Source organism: Schistocerca serialis, chromosome 10, assembly GCF_023864345.2.
Source record: "Schistocerca serialis cubense isolate TAMUIC-IGC-003099 chromosome 10, iqSchSeri2.2, whole genome shotgun sequence".
NCBI classification, from domain to species: Eukaryota; Metazoa; Arthropoda; class Insecta; order Orthoptera; family Acrididae; genus Schistocerca; species Schistocerca serialis.
The window spans coordinates 166,506,887-166,530,215 of NC_064647.1; the positions used below are offsets into that span (position 1 = coordinate 166,506,887).

At 41.6% G+C, this 23,329-nt stretch overlaps 1 protein-coding gene across 1 annotated transcript; it reads right to left on the bottom strand.

Annotated features, from left to right (window-relative positions):
* Positions 1 to 12,472: 12,472 nt before the first annotated feature.
* Positions 12,473 to 13,264, bottom strand: LOC126424632 (zinc finger protein 436-like). Its single transcript, XM_050087366.1, has one exon. It carries the CDS (start codon positions 13,262 to 13,264, stop codon positions 12,473 to 12,475), a length of 792 nt encoding a protein of 263 aa, XP_049943323.1.
* Positions 13,265 to 23,329: the final 10,065 nt, after the last annotated feature.

The window sequence follows — 23,329 nt, forward strand, 5'->3', positions numbered from 1 at the left end:
CGGGGCCTTCCCTAATCCGATGGGACAGGCGACTGATGATTCACCATTTGATCCTCTCCTCAGAATCAACCAACCTATCAACTTCAAAGCAGTTCAGAGGTGGGCTGCTTGATTTCTTCCAGTAGGTCCAAACGTAAGTGCTATGGAGATGCTTCAGGATCTAAAATGGGAATCGCTGGAGGAAAGGTGATGTTGTTCTTGAGGAACACTATTGAGAAAATTTAGAGAACCGGCATTTGAAGCTAACTACCAAACTATTCTACTGCCGCTAACCCAGCAGCATCAGGCAGAAGCCACTGCCTGTTCATCGACCCCAGCCAGGGTCAGCGAGGAGAGGCGTGCCTGAACCATCTGGCGCTACAGAGTGATGTCAGCAGGGAATCTTCGAGATTTTCATCACACTGTTTGATAAGAGTAGAAGAGGCAACAATGCCTACAGTATCTTCAATGTGGGGTGACTGTAGACTTTTTTATTATTTTTTTATTTATTTTTTTAGTGTCATGGAAGGTCTGTGGGTTTTGCCAGCAGTTGAGTCGTACTTGTAAGCTCAGTAGGTACAGGTGAATGCAGATAGAATTTTTTAGAAGGCATAAACATAAATATCAGTTTTCGCCTGTTTGATATAAGTGTCAGCAGCAAGAGGTGTGGCTCATTCTCTGTTAGTACATAAGCTATTAATTATGAGTAGTGATCCAGAAGGTGAAGGAAAGTTAATTCGTTGTTTTGGTGTATAATACACTGCCATTAAAAGAATTAGTACACGAGGAAAAACAACCTCAATATTGATGTGATGATGGCATATGCCACCTGACTGATGTGCTGGTGATGGTTTCCGTGTCATCTGCCAATATATAGGCTAATGGCGTAGCTATCACAGCACCATCTGTGTCTACCCTTCATTAGGGAATGCTCACAGCCAGAAGGCTGAGTGTGGTGCAAACGTGTGAAACAAACAGGCAACCATTCCAGGTAGACGCACTTGTGCTTGCTACAGCCAACTAAGTGAGTTTGAAGGGATAAAATTTTAGTCTTCGCAGTGGAGGGATGACCCCTTTGGGGAATGCTGCAAAAGTTGGATGTGCTGCATCAGTTGTATAACAATGCTCGTATCAGGTGAAAATTCTCACACCTGTAGACGACATTCTGGACTCATACTGTAAGGGCAGCAGTGGCAGATCATACAGTTACCACAGCACAGATAAGGGAGCTTGTGAGCCCATACATGTCAACATGAACTGTCACAAAGTGGTTGTCAGCAGTGTGACTAAGGGCATGCACACCTCTAGCCCATTTTCCACTCCATAGCATTGACCTGTATAGCTAGACTGGTGCTGTCAGAGGACCAACTGAAAGATGAAGCCGGCCGGTGTGGCCGAGCAGTTCTAGGCGCTACAGTCTGGAACTGCGCGACCACTAGGTCGCAGGTTCGAATCCTGCCTTGGGCATGGATGTGTGTGATGTCCTTAGGTTAGTTAGGTTTAAGTAGTTCTAAGTTCTAGGGGACTGATGACCTATGAAGTTAAGTCCCATAGTGCTCAGAGCCATTTGAACCTTTCATTTTTGAAAGATGAAACTGTGTGATCTTCAGCAAAGGGGTGTGGTAAGCTACTCCCATTCACCTTTGATGTTTCTGGAAGGGTTGCTAACCAGTGCTCGGTATGTGGTGAATGTTATTAGGCTTGTTCCTTTGCCTCACAACAAGAATATGCTGTGTTGCTCCAACTCAATAGGATAATGCTCACCCACAAACGGCCCTTGGCACCCAACATCCTCTGTAAGACACGCAGCACCTTCCCTGGCTAGCACCATCTTGTCTTCAATTGAGCACATGTGGGATACGATAGGACATGAAGTGACTCAGTTGACTCATCAATGAACAATTCTTACAGAACTAGTTGAACAAGTCGAGCAGGCGTGACATAACGCATCCCAGAACAGTATATTCAATCTGTACGATTGACTGGATGACAGAGCCAATGTCTGCATCATTGGCCATGAAGGCTACACCATGTATTAATATGGGTGTTTCAGCATGGGTCGATATCTGGTAACTCAGAACCGCTTGTGCTTCTGATTCCATATATTCCATTTGCACTGCTGTAACAATAAATGCTGTGTGAACTGAAAACCTCTAAAAGGGTGCACTATTTCTGTTTCTGGTTGTATAACAGTAACTACAGTGGCCAGTCAGATGAGGGCAATTAAGTTGTGGTAAGAAGAAATATGTTTCAGTTTAGTTTAAGTGTTCTCATAATTTTATTTTGTTTTATGTGGAGCAAGGAGTATGACATGGTATTTTAGCATGTAACATAGTGAGGAGTGATGGGATAGGGATATGATTGGGTAACTGATATGAGGTAATTATGGCATGGTCACAGTTGTTTCGGGTAGCAGGGTTGTCAATTATTATAAAGTGAAACTGGAAAAAAACTATTATAACAGTGCCACTATGGAAATGAAAAATTGTATTAACACATACTCCACCACAAGATGTCACAATATTTCCACATAAATGCACAACAAATAGAATAGTCCAGAAACTACAAGGGCGACCTGACAAGTAATGCCTCCTAATTTTTTACTACGTTCTAAATATTGGTTGAGATATTATATGCTGTGTATCTTACTCAGTCGATCTACCTACTTCGCTGAGGCAAGTTTCCACCCTCTGCCACTGGAGGTCTTCTAATTGTAGCGTGTCCCAACATGGCAATGTGAAACGTAACTATATTGGTTCATGAGAAACACCACACTGTAATCAAGTTTCTGAAAGCACAAATTCGAGTAGTTCATCCACACGTGGAACACCCTCTCCTTCAGCACGACAATGGCACATCACACATGAGTCTTGCAACATCTGCAACAATGTGATGCCTTGGGTTCACTGTCATCGAAAATCCTCTGTACAGTCTCGACTTGGCCCCATTTGATTTTCATCTGTTTCCAAAACTAAAAGAACACCTTCGAGGAGTTCAGATTGATAGAGATGAAGTGTTGCAAGCAGACGTGACGTTGTGTCTCCACCAGCAAAATCAAACATTCTATTGTGACAGTATTAACAAACTGTTGTCTCACTGGAAGACGTGTTCGTCACCAGGGTGACTAAGTTGAGGATTAAATACATGGAAATGAAGAATAAAGTTGTAGAATGTTAACAAACTTCTTTTTATTTAAAAAGTTTTAAGAGTTTTCACATAAATTCAAAGTGACTTCTTTTCAGTACACCCTTGTTGGTTATAAATTATGAGCAAAATGTCTAGAATCAACATTATTGTTTGAGTTGAAAGAAGGAACAGAATGATTTGCTTTCGTATGAAGCATTATTGCAGATCCCAAAAGTTCGTGAACTTTACAGACGATATTCACAGAATCTAAAAGTGGGCAAATCCACTGACTGTATTGTTATTACAATATCAAACATAAAAAAACATGAAATACTATCATTGATCCACTTGACATACGAAATTATGTTTGGGACTATAGAATTCTAATGCATATCATGTGATTTACATTAACATCTGTACTCCACGAGCCACCTTATAGTGTGTGGCAGACTTTAATTTCAAACATTTCTACTGTCCCAGTTAACAGATTAGTTGGGAGCTTTAGTCAATTTTCTTAAGTGTCTAGCCATCCAGAGCCATTTGGCGAAAAAAAGAATGATCGATTTTGCTTATACTCTATAAAAACAACACCTTGATCGTGGGATAGTGGATATAAACGTATACTGAGTGATGGATCATGGAACAGAATTTGGACTAAGAGTAGACTGTATGGACATTTATGATGCCTGGAAAAAAGTATATAAGTAACACCCAGTGGCCAAACAAAGGGCAATCTAACATTTGATTTGGTATTGAAAGTTCGATTTGCCATGACTCGTTTACTGTTGGCATGACACCACAGACAACAGAACCTTAACATGGTAACGCCAGAGACAACAGGCACTTAAACAACAATGTCTGGTCTTAAACGATCAGTCTCACTTTTGTTTCTGGCCATGAGATCAACACCAATGTATCTGCAGACTATTCGTGAAAGGCTGTAGGAAGCAGCAGTTCTCGAGATGCATACCTGTCAAATTCTTGGATGCAAGGAGATCATTGGTATGACACAAGGACTGGTTTGATAATACTTTTAAAGGGAGGCTAAATAGTCGCAAGCCATGCCAAGAAAGGTAAAACTTTTGTCACAACCTTCAAGATCAGAGTATCGAATGTACACGCAGATTTCTGCAAGACGATGATATGTGATGAGAAGACTTTCACACCAGCCCCCACGCAGTAATCTTGGTGACACATGGAATATAAGAGAGGGGCACTTCCAAAACTGGTAACCATGGAAAAGTTTAATCATGTAATACATTTGAAGTGATTAATAATTTCAGGAAATTTGATACATATCAGTCTGGTGCTTCATGATGTAGCTCTTTCCATTTCTTGGTCGTGTTTATGAAAAAAATCTATCAACAGCTTAATATTAATTGCAAAGGATGAGGGGGACATACAGTAAATTATGTTAATTTATTTGAAATGTTTGCTTCTGATGACAAATATTCAGTTTCTGGCTGTCAATTATATTTAGGAAAAAGTATGTGTACGTGGAAACTGTGCGTTTGCATCTGTTGAGAACGCACACAAGACAGGGAGAGAGTGTCGGTAAAATGAAAAAACCACCCAATTATTTTTTCTGTGTATGCTATCTCTCATTTACCATGATATGACTGTGTCAACAATTTTTGATACTAATTACTTTGTCTCTTATTAACATATTGTGCTATGCTTATGACATACACTGAAGCGCCAAAGAAACTGGTACGTGCACACGTATTCGAATACAGAGATATGTGAACAGGCAAAATACGACATTGCAGTCGACAACGCCTGCATAAGACAACAAGTGTCTGGCGAAATTGTTAGATCGGTTACTGGTGCTACAATGTCAGGTTATCAAGGTTTAAGTGAGGCTGAACGTGGTCTTACAGTCGGCGCTCGAGCGATGGGACACATCATCTCCGAAGTAGCGATGAAGTAGGAATTTTCCCATTCGACCATTACGCGAGTGTACCATGAATATCCGGAAAAAAGATCCTTCGAGAACAGGACCATCGACGACTGAAGAAAATCGTTCAACGTGACTGAAGTTCAACCCTTCCTCAAATTGCTGCAGATTTCAAAGCTGGGCCATCGATAAGCGTCGGCATGCAAACCATTCAACGAAACATCATCGTTATGGGCTTTCAGAGCCGAAAGCCCACTCGTGTACACTTGATGACTGCACGACACAAAACTTTACGCCTCACTTGGGCCTGTCAACACTGACATTGGACTGTTGATAACTGGAAACATGTTGCCTGGGCAGACAAGTGTCGTTTCAAATTGTATGGCGGAGATAGTCGTGTACGGTGATAGAGACAACCTAATGAACCCATGGACCCTGTATCCCAGCAGGGGACAGTTCAAACTAGTGGAGACTTTGTAGTGATGTGGGGTGTGTGCAGTTAGAGTGACATGGGACCCCTGATACGTCTAGATACGACTCTGACAGGTGACACGTATGTAAGCACCCTGTCTGGTCACCTGCATCCATTCATGTCCATTGTGCATTCCGACAATTCCAGCAGGACAATGCGACACCCCACACTTCCAGAATTGCTACAGAGTGGCTCCAGGAACATTCTGAATCCAAACACTTGCGCTGGCCAGCAAACTCCTCAGTCATGAACATTATTGAGCATATCTGGGATGTTTTGCAAGTGCTGTGCAGAAGAGATCTCCAACCCATCGTACCCTTACGGATTTTTGGACATCCCTGCAGGATTCATGGTGTTTGTTCTCTTCAGTGCTACTTCAGACTTTAGTCGAGTCCATGCCACGTCGTATTACAGCACTTTTGCGTGCTCATGGGGTCCTTACACGATATTAAGCAGTTTCTTCGGCTCCTCAGTGTGTATCACATCTTAAATATCTGCCAAGATACCACTGAAAGATCAAAATATACATACATTTACGCACCAGGTGGAAACACATACTTAGATACTTAGTGAGTACAGGGGTACAAAACATAAAGCACTTAGTTTTGTTTTTCACATCCTCTTAGATTATATGAACATTTTGTTCCATAGCCCACTGACATTCTGTGAACAAAACCAGTCTCTTCGATTTTTTTCTTCCAGTACTGGAATCACGAAAGTAAGATTTTGAATCATAGGCGACATATATAATTCTTATCAATGCCAGGCAGAATTTCAAGCTCATGGCAACTATCATTTAATGTTAAGAAAAACAGCCTCCTTAACACATTAATCTATTTAAATAGTAATGTAATATAACACACACACACACACACACACACACACACACATACAGGTACACACACAATAAGTTCTTTGTTTATATACACAAAACATGAAATGTTACAAAATAAACAATAGATACACAATGAACTCCTCTTTTCCAGCTAAATGTGCAGCAGTACACATTTATATAACACTTATCATACTTATCTCCACATCACCTAAAACGAGCAGTAAATTTCTACAAAATTTTAGCATCACTCTTATGTAACAACAAAAGTACAATTTCAGGGTGAGCTGCAATGATAATGACCTTTCACTATCACTACATATTACAGGGACTTTTCGTGGGAAAGATGGTGACAGGTTATGCTGTTGATTTACAATGACAGTGACAACTCACTACAAATTCATGCTCATGAGACTTTCAATGAAAAAGACAGCAAATGTCATTGTGTCAGATAAGCCAACACTACATTCTTCAATTAGAGCAAAAGGAGAGAGATTATGTCATTGGAATCATTAATCTTACTGTGTTTCCCTGTATTTATGGCTACACAATTCTACTTTCTTAAGTAGATGAAGAAATTTGCACGTAGTTTCCCTTCAGCTCTTCCAGGGTTCTATATTTAATTAGTAGAACTGAATCATGTACTAAACTATGCACAAGTTTAGTCTCTATGTTTTGAAGATGGAATTAGAAAATATTACAGATTTTCTCAAACCCTTACCTAATTGAAACAACAGTGTTTATTTCGAAAGAGTCTCTCTCTTCCCCCCCCCCCCTCTCATATGCAGTCTTAAGTAGTATAAGGCTCAGATTACGTCGATAATGGGGATTGTTGAGGTATTGCAATAAAAATATTACCCTTGTGTAAGTGCTCACAGAAGCTGCCCATATGCCAGAATTTCAGCCGAACTTATGAGGAGTAATAACAACATTTTAATTATCAATGCAAAAAAATTAAGCAGGTAATTAATTATTTGTGTGTATGCATGTAGATATATACAGTTGCGGTATGCATTGAAATCCCCAGGCCAAAGTAACATAGCATGGTGGTAGAGGAGTGAAAACACGTTGGCGCAACCTACTGATATAGTGGAAATGGGCTACTTAATTTTTTCTAGCTGCTCTAATTGTGTGCAGATGCACTGTGGCCAGAGCTTTTAGTGCGTGCCAGCACTACAGATATATACTGGCAAACAAACAACATATTAATTATGATACTTTACACAGTATGTCCCAGAAATATTGCAACAAACTTCACACGGTTGTCGAGGGTGTCTTAAGGAACATATTGAGAATAAGAACTTGGAACTTGTGACCGAAAACATCATGCAACGATGCTACAGAGTGCAAGAGCTGTAGGCGCTGGCGCCTACAGATGCCTTGGAAACTGGATGGAAAACATGTATAACGACCCCAGCAAAGGAAATGAATCAAGGGTCTGACAGTATCTTCATGGAATGTGAGCACAATGCATCAGCCTGGAAAAATGAAAGAAACGGCTAATGAAATTTTAAAATTTAAATGTAGTGTCGTAGGGTTACAGAAAATAAAGTGGCAAAGGAATGGGCAGACCGATAAACCAGAGTACTCATTGATATACAGTGGACCAGAAGAAAGAACAGACCAACTGGGAATGGGGTTTATAATAACTAGGGAAGTTAGGAGAAGCCTATTACAATTTGAACCCATAAACGAATGGATGTGCAGACTCAAACTAAGAGGTAAATTTAGGAATATATCAATACTGAATGCATATGCGCCAACAGAGGAAAAGAGGGTACAATTAAAGAGCAGTTCTATGAAGACTTGGAAAAAGTATGCTGTGCAGTACCTAAATATGACCTGATTCCAGTAACAGGAGATTCTAATGCAAAAATAGGGAGGAATGAACATCCATATGGAACTTCTGTAAAATATTCACTACATGAAGAAAACAACGACATGAAGACTTATTATGCCAATTCGCGGTAAGGAATGATATGATTATCAAAAGTACCTGCTTCCAAGACAAAAGGATCAATCTGCGTACCTTGAAGTTGGCAGTCAATAGAGTAGTCAATCATATTGACCATATTTTAGTGACTGCACGCCACTCCATATCAGTTATGGATGTACAGAGCTGCAGAGGACCAATTTGTGACTCAGACCACTTTGTGATAAAATTAGTCTTAAGAGAGAAACTGTCGCTAAAAAATGGCAACAGAATAGGAAAAATAATGAAATTCTGACAAACTAAAAATCTCTGATGAAGTAAAAAAATACCAAGTAACACTAACAAGGGAACCTCCCCATCGCACCCCCCTCAGATTTAGTTATAAGTTGGCACAGTGGATAGGCCTTGAAAAACTGAACACAGATCAATCGAGAAAACAGGAAGAAGTTGTGTGGAACCATGAAAAAAAAGGCAAAATATACAAACTGATTAGTCCATGCGCAAGATAGGCAACATCAAGGACAACCTGGGGTCAGTAGCGCTGTGGTCTCGTGGTTAGCGTGAGCAACTGCGGAACGAAAGGTCCTTGGTTCAAGTCTTCCATTGCGTCAATATTTTAATTTTTTATTTTCAGACAATTATGTGACGCACATGCCGTCACCAGTGTCGTATAGAATATATCAGAAGTGTTTTCCTGTGGAGAGGCACATCCTTTCGTCTACTAATCGAACGGTTTTGCGTTGCGGTCGCAAAACACAGACACTAAACTTATTACAGTGAACAGAGACGTCAATGAACGAACGGACAGATCATAACTTTGCGAAAAAAAAAGAAGTAAATTATTCACTCAAGGGTAGACTTCAACCAAGGACCTTTGGCTCCGCAGCTGCTCACGCTAACCACGGGACCACGACGCTCCTGTGCTCACATTATCCTTGAAGTTGCTTATCTTGCGCATGCACTACTCAGTTTGTATATTTTTGCTTATTTTTTCATAGTTCCACACAACTTTTTCCTGTTTTCTCGATTGATCTATGTTCAGTTTTTCAATGCATATCCACTGTGCCAACTTATAACTAAATCTGAGGGGGGTGCGATGGGGAGGTTCCCTTGTAAGAAGAAAGCTGCACAACAAAGAGACCGCAATAGGAGTAGACGAAACGTGGAGCAGGGTTGAGAGAGCCATTAAATATGATGCAAAGGAATAGTAGGCATAAGAAGGCACAGATGAACCCAGGAACGGTTTGATGAAGATTGCAGATCAGCAATAGAGGAAAAGAACAGGGTAAGAACAAAGGTGCTACACAGAAAAACCAAAAATAAATTGGAACAATATAGAGACTTAAAGAGAAGAGAAAGAAAAGAGAGTGGACTAAAAGGAAATTTCAAGAACTAGAAGAGTTGAAAGAACAGAGTGATATAAGAACTATCATGCTGTAGGCAAGATGGAGAATGGATTCCAGCCAAAAACAATGGCATGTTCCAGTAAGATGGGAAAATGATATGGGAGGAAGAACAGATAGGGGGAAGATGGGCAGAGTATTTCAAATATGCACTAAACACCAGCTTAGAAGATGAAGAGACAGATGCATAGGAGGACAGAGAGGAGCTGGAAGTATACAATGATGCCAGTGAAGAAAGGAAGCCAAGAGTACAAGAGGTCTCCCAGGTTGTGCACAAATCCTAAAATAACTGAGCCCCTGGAGCAGACAGCACAATCCATGAATTATTAAAAACTGGAGGTGATGCTGTAATAATATTAACGTCAGATATATGAAAAACAGAAACTATGCCAGATATTTGGAAAGTTGGAATAATAATCCCCTTTATAAGAAAGGGGATAGAACAGCATGTGAAAACTATAGAGGAATAACACACCTAAGCACAGCTTATAAGATCTTCACAAGTATGTTAAACAAAAGGATACAGAAGTGCGCAGAAGACATACTAAGGAATTATCTGTGTGGCTTTCGACCAGACAAAGGAACAACTGATCAAATATTTGTGATAAGACAAATGATGGAAAAGTTCTATGTATACAATATAGATCTACATTTTCTATTCATCGACTTCAAACAAGCCTTTGATAGTATAAACCAGCAAGAACTATACAGAATTCTGGAAGAAGTTGGTATATGTGCTAAACCAATAACACTAATCAGAATGACAGTGACAGAGACAACAGCAAAAGTAAAGGTCCTTAGCAGAACAAGTGAAAGCTTTGACTTTAATAAAGGTGTGAAGCAAGGTGATAGTCTCTCCATTGTCATATACAATATTGCCCTGCATAGTGTAGTAAATAAATTTGACAAAAGAGGCACCACATTCATGAAAACTACCATATATGTGCATACCCTGATGACATTGCTACAGTAGGAAGGAATATCAGTACTCTACAACAAACATACCAGGCGATGAAAACAGAAGCCTTGAAAATTGGCCTCATAGTAAATGAAAACAATACAAAATATATGGTGTCACAATCTGACGCCAGAAGAACCCCTAAAGACTTGAATATCAATTGGAAATGGTTCAAAGGAGTGTCCTCTCTTAACTTCTTGGGAGCCCAAATAACAAATGATAACAGAATTGGAAACGCTCTAAGGGAAAGAATATAAGTAGGAAACCGGGCTTACTTTGCAAATGTGCAACTTTTCAGTAATAGCCTTGTTACAAGAAAAACAAAACTGCTAATATATAACTTCCTAGTCGCCCAGTTATCACGTATGGGCGACAGGTACAGACATTGACAGAACATTACAAAAATGCACTAAGAACCATTGAGTAGAAAATACTATGAAAAATATATGGTCCAATAAGGGAGGAAGAAGTGTGGAAAATACACAACAACGCCAAGTTACAAAAGTTAATGCTGTAGAAGAAGAAGAAGAAGAAGAAGAAGAAGAAGAAGAAGAAGAAGAAGAAGAAGGTATGAATTGAAATCCCCATGTCAAAGTACAATACCATGGTGCTAGTGGAGTGAAAACACAATGGCATGACCTACTGGCATAATGAAAATGGGCTGCTTCACTTTTTTCTGGCTGCTATGGTGTCGTGCAGAAGCCCTGTGGCCAGGGATTTCAGTGTGTGTACCAGCACTGCAGATGTGTATATGCAAACAAACAACATACCATTATATTTTACACAGGGTGTCCCAGAAATATTGCAACAAACCTCAAGGGGTTGTAGAGGGTGTCTTGTGGAACATATCGAGGATAGGAACTTGTGACTATAAACGTCATCCAACGACACTACAGAGCGTCAGAGTTGTAAGTGCCGGCACTGGATATTAGGCATTTCTTTGGCAGCAAAAGTGACTTTGTGTGACCAGAGGTGGAACATCTCGCAATGTTGTTTGTTATTCAGTGATAGCAACTGATTGCCATAATCGCCAGTGGTGAATATTGAGTTAATTGCTGCATAGAAAGGTTTTGTCTCCTATTAATGTAATGCTCTGTTGTCTTGGTGAATGACAGTGTTGGGTGTGGGTTCCCATCCACACTCTCTAAAATCCCTAATGTTTCCAGTACACAGGACAAAAATAAACTGGCGATTGTGGGAATCAGTTACAATCACTCAATAACACACAACACTGCGAGACATTCCGCATATGGTCCTTCAGCATACAAGGTCACATTTGCTGCCAATGTGGTGGCCTAGTGGTAGGCACCAGTTCCTGTAACCTTGACGCTAAGTAGCATTATTGGATGACGTTTCCAGACAAAGGTTCCCATTCTTGATTTGTTTGTCAACAGATCTCCTACAAACCCTCGAAACCAGTCACAACATTTCTAGGATACCCTGTATTTTAGATGCAGTAATGAAAACTTTGCCACTGTTCATCATGAATCTACAGAAAAAAAGTGCATGTGAATTCTACTAGATGTGTAATCTTGTACACATTTTTTGTGAATGTTCTACTATTCAGTTTCTTATGGCATAATTACATTATCAGTAGGACTCACCACTGTGCAATTACAAATTTTCAAATGCTTCTGATGTGTCCTGTGTAGAAAAGTGAAATTTTATCCACTCTCTGGCTCACTGCAAATGACTACGAAAATGAATGACAAATATAAGCATATACTAATGTTTGAAAAATGAGGTGGTTAAGGTGCTGTTACGTGAGGAGATCTTTTGACAAGTGTTACAGTTGTATGACTTTTCATCAGAGTGCAGCTGTCAGTATCAAGTAGCGGTCCTCGTGAATATCTTCCTATGCAGATCAAAGCTCTATGAGGCCTTGCGAGTGTGTACTCGTGAATGCTGCTTCAGTTGACTATTTTCTACGAATGTCTTGTTGCAAACGCCACAGACATATGGGCGTTCACCAGTGTGCCGCTTAGAATGCCTTTTCAGTTGACTTTTTTGTGTGAACATCTTGTTGCAGATACCACAAGTGTATGCAAGTTCGCCAGTGTGCAACTGTGAATGCTCCTTCAGGTGATTACTTTGTGTGAACGTCTTATTGCAAACTGTACAGATGTAAGGACGCTCGCCACTGTGCAACCGCAAATGCTGTTTCAATGCGCCATTATTTGTGAAAGTCTTGTTGCAAATGGCACAGCTGTAAGGGCGTTCACCTGTGTGCAGCTGCAAATGTTGCTTTAGTGTACTACTGTGCGTGAAAGTCTTGTTACAAACGTCACAGAAATAGGGACTTTCACCAGTGTGCAACCGTGAATGCCGCTTAAGTTGACTATTTTCTGTGAACGTCTTGTTGCAAATGTTACAGATGTAGGGACTGTCACCAGTGTGCAACCGTGAATGCCGCTTCAGTTGACTTTTTTCTATGAATGTCTTGTTGCAATCACTACACTCATATGGACGTTCACCAGTGTGCAACTGCATGTGCATCTTCAGGTGACTAGTTTTGGTGAATGTCTTGTTGCAGATAGCACAGGTGTCTGAGCGTTCGCCAGTGTGCACTTGCGAGTGATGTTTCAGATGAGCACTTTGTGTGAATGTCTTGTTGCAAACGTCGCAGATGTAAGGACGTTCGCCTGTGTGCAGCCGTGAATGCATCTTCAGTGCACTACTATTTGTGAATGACTTGTCGCAAATGACACATATGTATGGGCGTTCACCAGTGTGCACACGAAAGTGTGTCTTCAAACTGCCACGCCTTGTAAATGTTTTGTGACACACATTGCACGAATGAAGTAGTTCACATCTCTTCATGTGTATGTGCTCCTTCAGGTCCTCCAACTGCGCAAAAGTCTTTTTGCAGATGTCACACTTGTGTTCATGACTTCTTGTATCACTTTCATTCCTACAACATGCTACCTGATTGGTGTTAAATTGAATCCTGGTGTCTTTTCCTGAAGCCAGTGAAATGTTGGTAACCAAATCACCACTATTCCCATTACTTCTGTCATCCTCCACAGCCACAGGGGTAGTACTGCAGAAAAGTGGAGAAAACTGTCAGAAAATATTGTCAAAACTGTAAATCAATAAATATGAAAGATTATATTAAAATTATGTTAGCAAATGTTAGGTTGTCTACTGTTTCCTATGTTCCCCATGAAACAGAGTATGGCAAGCGAGCTAGGTTACAAATTGGGAGCACAAAATAATGAATGAAACAGCATTTTCTAAGGTGCTTTGAAAACGCAACAGAGATAGCTGCGTTCGTATGAGACATTTTTTTGGACCCCAACTGCTGTACATTTGTCAGACAGAAGTCCTCAAATTTGAAATGTATACAAATTAACTGACAATAGAAATATTGCAAAAATGAAACATCCAAGATAAGACAAACCCCAATACTCACTCCAGCAGACATAAGAAAATAACTGATGGGGAACACAGACCTCGAGTGCTATATCAACATCTGTATCTCGCAAGCTACATTACAGTGTGACAGACACTCAATGTCAGATGTTCCTTTGAGACGTTGGGATATCTTAGACTATTTTCATACTTATCCTACCACCCACGAAACACGCATCACAAAAACAACCAAACGACTTTTATCAGACTATAGTACATGATGGCAACCTGATCATGGAGCAGTGAATAAAAACATTTACAGACAGATGGAATATGGAACAGAGAAGGCGCTAAGGTAGATCTTGATGTCAGGAGAGAATTATCTAAATGACATTGGGTAGTTACAAAAAGGTCAATCTGGGATTTGGTTTAGTGACAACACTTTCAGCAGCCATGCACTTTTTATCACTTACACCATATTACTGACACTGGGGCCTGTGTTTATAATAATTGTTCCGGCTCCCTCTAAAGGAACATACAATCAAGGCAGTGTACTTTCATCGAGTCACTCATTCACTTTCTCCTCAGATGAGCATTGAAGATTGTTCTCATTGAAGTATTGCCTTTTGTTCATATATTTCCTGACCTAGTTCCGTAATTCCTTCAGAACATTCAGTTGGCACCTGCCCAGTAGATAACTGGACAAACTTTGCTCAGTCTCAGTGTCACGAAGTAACTGAAATCTGGACAACACACTGGATGTGATACAGGACATGACATGGATCTCATTTTCTGGGACCAGGCATGTGTGGTGAGTCTTGGTTTAGAGTTCAGTTGTTGTCATGTTACAAGTTATCCGAATGGGGCACCGTTCTTGGACTATCGAACCTACTCAGCCCAAAGTCATGCAAAACGATAGGAGAGCTTTGAGAATACCTTTTGCATTAATTGAACTACTAGCACGAAGGCCAGTGGCAGACCCAGAAGCCAGGAGAGCAAGCAGCCCTCTTGCTGAGAGAGCACTAGAGGAACATATGGCACTGGAAGAAGAAATAAGATGAAGACCAGCAGACAGATGAGGCCTGGGGACAAGGTAGTCATCCTAGACAGTGGTTTCTACATATTTTCACTGCTTCTCTGACTTCTTGTTCTACATGCCTAAAAATGGAAAATGCGTCTTACAGAAGAGTTGGAAATACACAGTCATAATGAACATGTTGTTGATTGTTTAGCAAATGATTAATTTGAATTTAATCAGAATTATTTTTTAAATATATCTAATGAATTACTGTAGTGCATTTCAGTCTACTTTTCATCATTTTAAGTGTATTATTTGTTATTGTCCTACCAGTTTTTCAATTTTTTATTGTGGCTCATTTATTCTAAATGATATTACCTAAATTACTGTTTTTAAAATTTACACATAAACATTGCTTAGTTCTTGTTTGCTGTTATGGATTCATGTTTCATCTTATTAGTAAAGTGATGTTTCATGATACCTATATCTTGAGATACAATTAACATTTAGTCCTTGGCCTATAAATACCACCTCAGACTATGATTGTCACTTAGACCTAGGGCTACAGTTAGCACCTAGACTTTGGGCCACAACCAGTACCTAACCCTGGGCTAAATTTTAAGAGTCCTTTTAAATACATAACCTTGGCATATGATCTTGACCTTGAGCTAAACAGAATCTAGACTTCGGCTATAATATACATTACCCTTTGTGCGTATATGACGCCTTTTCATATAATTACTGTACAGAGTGTCACATGATTTCATATATTGTTATTATTGTTGCTGCAGAACGTATATATGATGTATTAACCATGGAATACTGAATTATTTTACTTGAATGTTTGTGAATGTTATTTCAATTAACTAAACTGTACATTTCATTGTAAATATTCCATTTTATCTCAAACCTTTAAGCTCAATTTAGCCTGCATAATGGTTTTATGAGAGACATCAAGCCATTTACAATCTGTTGTATTCGTAACACTTACACCACAGGTTATTTACGAATATGATGTTAATTATTGATAAATCTTTGAGACCTGTTTTAATATAACATTCTTTTTCAACTAAAGTTGTGTTTTAAGCAATATTTTATTTGATTTCAAATGTAGCCATGTTTAATGCTACCCTGCGTTTAGATTTAAGGGTACCTACTACACTCCTAGAAATGGAAAAAAGAACACATTGACACCGGTGTGTCAGACCCACCATACTTGCTCCGGACACTGCGAGAGGGCTGTACAAGCAATGATCACACGCACGGCACAGCGGACACACCAGGAACCGCGGTGTTGGCCGTCGAATGGCGCTAGCTGCGCAGCATTTGTGCACCGCCGCCGTCAGTGCCAGCTAGTTTGCCGTGGCATACGGAGCTCCATCGCAGTCTTTAACACTGGTAGCATGCCGCGACAGCGTGGACGTGAACCGTATGTGCAGTTGACGGACTTTGAGCGAGGGCGTATAGTGGGCATGCGGGAGGCCGGGTGGACGTACCGCCGAATTGCTCAACACGTGGGGTGTGAGGTCTCCACAGTATATCGATGTTGTCGCCAGTGGTCGGCGGAAGGTGCACGTGCCCGTCGACCTGGGACCGGACCGCAGAGACGCACGGATGCACGCCAAGACCGTAGGATCCTATGCAGTGCTGTAGGGGACCGCACCGCAACTTCCCAGCAAATTAGGGACACTGTTGCTCCTGGGGTATCATCGAGGACCATTCGCAACCGTCTCCATGAAGCTGGGCTACGGTCCCGCACACCGTTAGGCCGTCTTCTGCTCACGCCCCAACATCGTGCAGCCCACCTCCAGTGGTGTTGCGACAGGCGTGAATGGAGGGACGAATGGAGACGTGTCGTCTTCAGCAATGAGAGTCGCTTCTGCCTTGGTGCCAATGATGGTCGTATGCGTGTTTGGCGCCGTGCAGGTGAGCGCCACAATCAGAACTGCATATGACCGAGGCACACAGGGCCAACACCCGGCATCATGGTGTGGGGAGCGATCTCCTACACTGGCCGTACACCACTGGTGATCGTCGAGGGGACACTGAATAGTGCACGGTACATGCAAAAAGTCATCGAACCCATCGTTCTACCATTCCTAGACCGGCAAGGGAACTTGCTGTTCCAAAAGGACAATGCACGTCCGCATGTATCCCGTGCCACCCAACGTGCTCTAGAAGGTGTACGTCAACTACCCTGGCCAGCAAGATCTCCGGATCTGTCCCCCATTGAGCATGTTTGGTACTGGATGAAGCGTCGTCTCACGTGGTCTGCACGTCCAGCACGAACGCTGGTCCAACTGAGGCGCCAGTTGGAAATGGCATGGCAAGCCGTTCCACAGGACTACATCCAGCATCTCTACGATCGTCTCCATGGGAGAATAGCAGCCTGAATTGCTGCGAAAGGTGGATATACACTGTACTAGTGCCGACATTGTGCATGCTCTGTTGCCTGTGTCTATGTGCCTGTGGTTCTGTCAGTGTGATCATGTGATGTATCTGACACCAGGAATGTGTCAATAAAGTTTCCCCTTCCTGGGACAATGAATTCACGGTGTTCTTATTTCAATTTCCAGGAGTGTATATATTTTCATATGCTTGAATATTTTGACACACTTTGGTATTCTTGTGTCTACAAACATTACTGATTCAAGTAACTGTCAGAAAATAAAGCTTTGCTTTATTATTCAATAAACTGTTGGTGTAAGCACCTAACCTCATGCAGGACATTAGTGAATGTACACTCCTGGAAATTGAAATAAGAACACCGTGAATTCATTGTCCCAGGAAGGGGAAACTTTATTGACACATTCCTGGGGTCAGATACATCACATGATCACACTGACAGATCCACAGGCACATAGACACAGGCAACAGAGCATGCACAATGTCGGCACTAATACAGTGTATATCCACCTTTCGCAGCAATGCAGGCTGCTATTCTCCCATGGAGACGATCGTAGAGATGCTGGATGTAGTCCTGTGGAACGGCTTGCCATGCCATTTGCACCTGGCGCCTCAGTTGGACCAGCGTTCGTGCTGGACGTGCAGACCGCGTGAGACGACGCTTCATCCAGTCCCAAACATGCTCAATGGGGGACAGATCCGGAGATCTTGCTGGCCAGGGTAGTTGACTTACACCTTCTAGAGCACGTTGGGTGGCACGGGATACATGCGGACGTGCATTGTCCTGTTGGAACAGCAAGTTCCCTTGCCGGTCTAGGAATGGTAGAACGATGGGTTCGATGACGGTTTGGATGTACCGTGCACTATTCAGTGTCCCCTCGACGATCACCAGTGGTGTACGGCCAGTGTAGGAGATCGCTCCCCACACCATGATGCCGGGTGTTGGCCCTGTGTGCCTCGGTCGTATGCAGTCCTGATTGTGGCGCTCACCTGCACGGTGCCACACACGCATACGACCATCAGTAGCACCAAGGCAGAAGCGACTCTCATCGCTGAAGATGACACGTCTCCATTCGTCCCTCCATTCACGCCTGTCGCGACACCACTGGAGGCGGGCTGCACGATGTTGGAGCGTGAGCGGAAGACGGCCTAACGGTGTGCGGGACCGTAGCCCAGCTTCATGGAGACGGTTGCGAATGGTCCTCGCCGATACCCCAGGAGCAACAGTGTCCCTAATTTGCTGGGAAGTGGCGGTGCGATCCCCTACGGCACTGCGTAGGATCCTACGGTCTTGGCGTGCATCCGTGCGTCGCTGCGGTCCGGTCCCAGGTCGACGGGCACGTGCACCTTCCGCCGACCACTGGCGACAACATCGATGTACTGTGGAGACCTCACGCCCCACGTGTTGAGCAATTCGGTGGTACGTCCATCCGGCCTCCCGCATGCCCACTATACGCCCTCGCTCAAAGTCCGTCAACTGCACATACGGTTCACGTCCATGCTGTCGCGGCATGCTACCAGTGTTAAAGACTGCGATGGAGCTCCGTATGCCACGGCAAACTGGCTGACACTGACGGCGGCGGTGCACAAATGCTGCGCAGCTAGCGCCATTCGACGGCCAACACCGCGGTTCCTGGTGTGTCCGCTGTGCTGTGCGTGTGATCATTGCTTGTACAGCCCTCTCGCAGTGTCCGGAGCAAGTATGGTGGGTCTGACACACCGGTGTCAATGTGTTCTTTTTTCCATTTCCAGGAGTGTATATTAGTAGGTACTGATACTCTATGCAGTTGGTTGTTCTGTTGCAGTTTTATGCAAATATTATAATTTTATATTAATTCTCGACACAGGATGTCCATTTTTGAAGCACCTAGACCACGAATTATTACCAGAGGTTTATGCATGTAACACATAGACTTGAGCTATATTTGGACGATTATCCATTGTTTTTAATAGCTCCTGGATCTTGCCTTAACTTCAAGGTTGTTATTAGTGGTGTGTTATCCTTCGGCTTATAATCTGTTGGGAAATTTTTTTCTGTATCTAATGCACTGACGTAAGGCTACTTATGATTGTAATTGACATCTAATGTTCTTAGTATCATTTACATGTCTATTTTATTATTTACTGGTGTTTCATTAATCGGTATGTATAGTGACATTTGTATTCAGCCTCCAGACCTCAGGTTACAACTTTATGTAACTTTTACCTATTCACTGCTTTTCTATGAAGCATAAATTTTTGAAGTATCTTACAGAGTATGCAATGTATGAAACACCTAGACCTTTAGCTAGATGTGCATTATATATGTATTTTATGGCTTCTGGATTTCGAACTTCGAATGTGATTGACTTCACAAACATATTACAAAGGCAACTGGAATATTGCTCATTAGCCATCAGCTTATTGTATTTTTACATACATTGTGCATGTCAGCAGTTCAGGCTGCAGTCTATAACAGATAGCTATGGCAAGGTCACTCTGATAAAATTCTTGTCTTTCAGTGTTATATTCCATCTCCTGTGACACTCAATGGCTCAGCTGTACTACTGTTGGTTTGCCACATATACAGGGTGAGTCACTAACTATTGCCACCAAGAATAACTCTGAAAGTAGGATAGGAGCTGAAAAGTTTGATGGGCAAATGCTGCATGGGACAATGGGGTACATAATATGACGTTGGTTTTTTGTTGATAGGTGGGGTCGCTTCAGAAATACGAAGGTAAACTTTGTTTTTTTAAATGGGATGCTGTAGTTTGGTACTTATTTTCTGATAACGGCTATCGAGACGAATCCAGTGATGTGTAACAGTAAGGTCCTTGAAGGTCAATAAAGGTCAAAAAGACTGCATGAACGTCCATTTACAGGAGGTGTTCGAAGTGATAACCATTGGTATCAATGCAGTGCTGCAATCTTCTTATCATGGATTGAGTGGTATTCCTTATTACATCGGCACTTATCAAAGCACATGCTCTGACAATTCCCTCTCGTATATCTTCAGTTGTAGGTGGAACATCTTTATAAACAATGTCTTTTACGAATCCCCACACGAAAAAATGCAGAGGCGTCAAGTCTGGCAAACGAGCAATCACGTCAAATCTCCTCCACGTCCATTCCAAAGATAGGGAAATTGTCTCTGCTACTCATTTCTAGCCATCAGCGAAAAATTTTCCGGACACCCATCGTGTTGATACCACATTGTTCCTTGTTCCTAAATGTATTTCTTCCAATAAAAGACCTAATGTTTCTGACAGCAATATGGTGTACTTCCTACCATTGAGATTTCCTTCGTTGAAATAGGGGTCTATAATTTTCTCCTCCAGAATCCCACACCATACATTCACCGACCAAGGTTTTTGATGTGCAACTTGCAGCAACCAACATGGATTTTCAGCTGTCCAGTAATGCATGTTATGCAAATTAACATTTCCATGGTTTGTGAATGTAGCCTCGTCAGCGAACAAAATCAAATTACTAAATGTGCCATCCCTCTGAATATGAAGTTGAGCCCATCGTCAGAATTTAATGCGACGCTTACAATCCGTACCAGTTAATTCTTGGTGGAGACTAATATGGTTAGGATGATATTTATGGCGATGCAGAACACGAACAACGCTACTCTGGTTCATTCCAGGGTCCCTTGCGATTTGACGCGAAATGACACAAGGATCTCGAACCACAGTGGCTAGAGTACCAATTTCCATTTACTCGTTAGTAACTTTCCTTTGCCGGATCTGTTTCTGATGCGTTAAAGATCCAGTTGTTGTCAATTTATCATATACATATTTAGATGTACGACGTGTAGGTTGAATACGTTGAGGATATCTTTCAGCGTATAAGTCTATAGCTGTCACTGAATTTCGTTGGCATTCTCCGTAAAAGAGAAGCACGTCGACTTGTTCTTCGAAGGAATGCATCATTCACGTTCGCTTGATTCGACGATATTAGTCTTACCTTTCCTATTAGTGCTGCATTGCGAAACCGCCGAATAGTGTTTACATGCGAATGGCACGTTAGATGGATACGTCGTATTCGGCGAATATTTACTATCTGCACGATATATGAGAGAGAATTGTCAGAGCATGTTCTTCGGTAAGTACTCAAGTGATAAGGAGTACCACTCTGACCATGATAAGAAGATTACAGCGCTGCATTGATACTAATGGTCATCACTTCGAACATCATCTGTAAATGGACGTTCACGCCACCTTTTTGACCTTCGTTGACCTCAAAAGACCATACTGTTACACGTCAATGGATTCGTCTCGATAGCCGATATCAGAAAATAAGTACCAAACTATAGCATCTCATTAAAAAAAAATTTTTTTGACCTTCACAGCTCGGACGCGACCTCACGTATCAACAAAAAAACAACAAAAAAACAACAACAAAAAAACCCGCTGTCCCATGCAATATTTGTCCCACAAACTTTTCAGCTACTATCATACTTTCGGAGTTATTCTAAGTGGCAATGGTTAGTGACTCACCCTGTATACTGATTGGTTAACATAGCCATTGATCGAGAGGGTTGCATCTAGCACTTAGGCCTTGGGTTACGATATTATTTAATGCAAATATTCAATTTTACGAATTTGTGCTTTTTATCAGTAATACTGTTATATTTTTCTGTACATAAAATAATGCACTGTCTCCAGTTGTACCTCTTTACGTAATTATCTGAGATTCAGTACTTCCTATTTTTTTATTACTATCGAACAGATAATATTCGGTGGTTATTTCCTACAAATGTACTGATGTGAATACAATTTCTCGCATTTATATAATGTAAATTTATAAAAAAGATTCATTATCTTAACATCGTTTTTCGTATTAGAGCCTAATCTGTATTAAATTGGTTGGATTATAGGCCACCTCGCAGTCAGTGTTTTCGTGTAGTCATGACGCTACGCCTTGGCCAGTTGGCTGGCATCTGTCACACAGACTCTTGCTTGTCCTCTTATGAATATTAGAAATTATGTTCTGTTTACATCTACTCAAAAGCGATGCAGCTATCAGTTTTGTTGATGGTTTGTACACTGCGGCAGTATGGACACTGTAACAATATATGATTAAGATATTCAATTTACAGCCGGCCGGAGTGGCCGAGCGGTTCTAGGCGCTACAGTCTGGAACCGCGCGACCGCTACGGTCGCTGGTTCGAATCCTGCCTCGGGCATGGATGTGTGTGATGTCCTTAGGTTAGTTAGGTTTAAGTAGTTCTAAGTTCTAGGGGACTAATGACCTCAGCAGTTGAGTCCCATAGTGCTCAGAGCCATTTGAAGCATTCAATTTACACAATGAACAACGATTTTTTTGTTTGAGATAAGGTATTTGATATCACTCAACATACATTTCTGCATGTTTGTATTGTGTCACATTCTAATATTTTTCCCGTTATGCCCAAACGATGTTCTGTTTAACTAAGGCTCTTAGCTTCAAGAATATGACGATGGGTAATGACTGTCACACACTGAACAACATTTTAAATCGGTATGTACTGCATAATAGAAATTCAAATATCGAGAGTATTTTTTATTGTCCAGTGTTTATATGCAATTATCTATAGTTCAAATCTTAATATGGCTAGTTAATGAACCGAAACGGTAATCAATAACGAAAATTTGTGCTCTTGGTGCAATATTTTCATCCACAGAAGTTTTGGACTTTGTCTTCGGAGGAGAGGTGGTGTGACACCGCTTCATGAATTGCCGTTTTGTTTCCGGTTCGAAATGATGAACCCGTGTTGATCACCTCTGGCGACATTCGGTAAAAAAAATTGTTCACGATTAAACTCGTAACGCACAACCAAGTCCACAGAGATGGTCTTTTATTGCTTTTTATCGTTTCCAGTTAGGCGACCAGAGAACCATCCGGCACACACCTTTCAGTACTCGAGGGTGTCGAGGGTGGACGAGGGTGTCAGCGCTACCAATAGAGATGTCGAGTCGTGCAGTGAT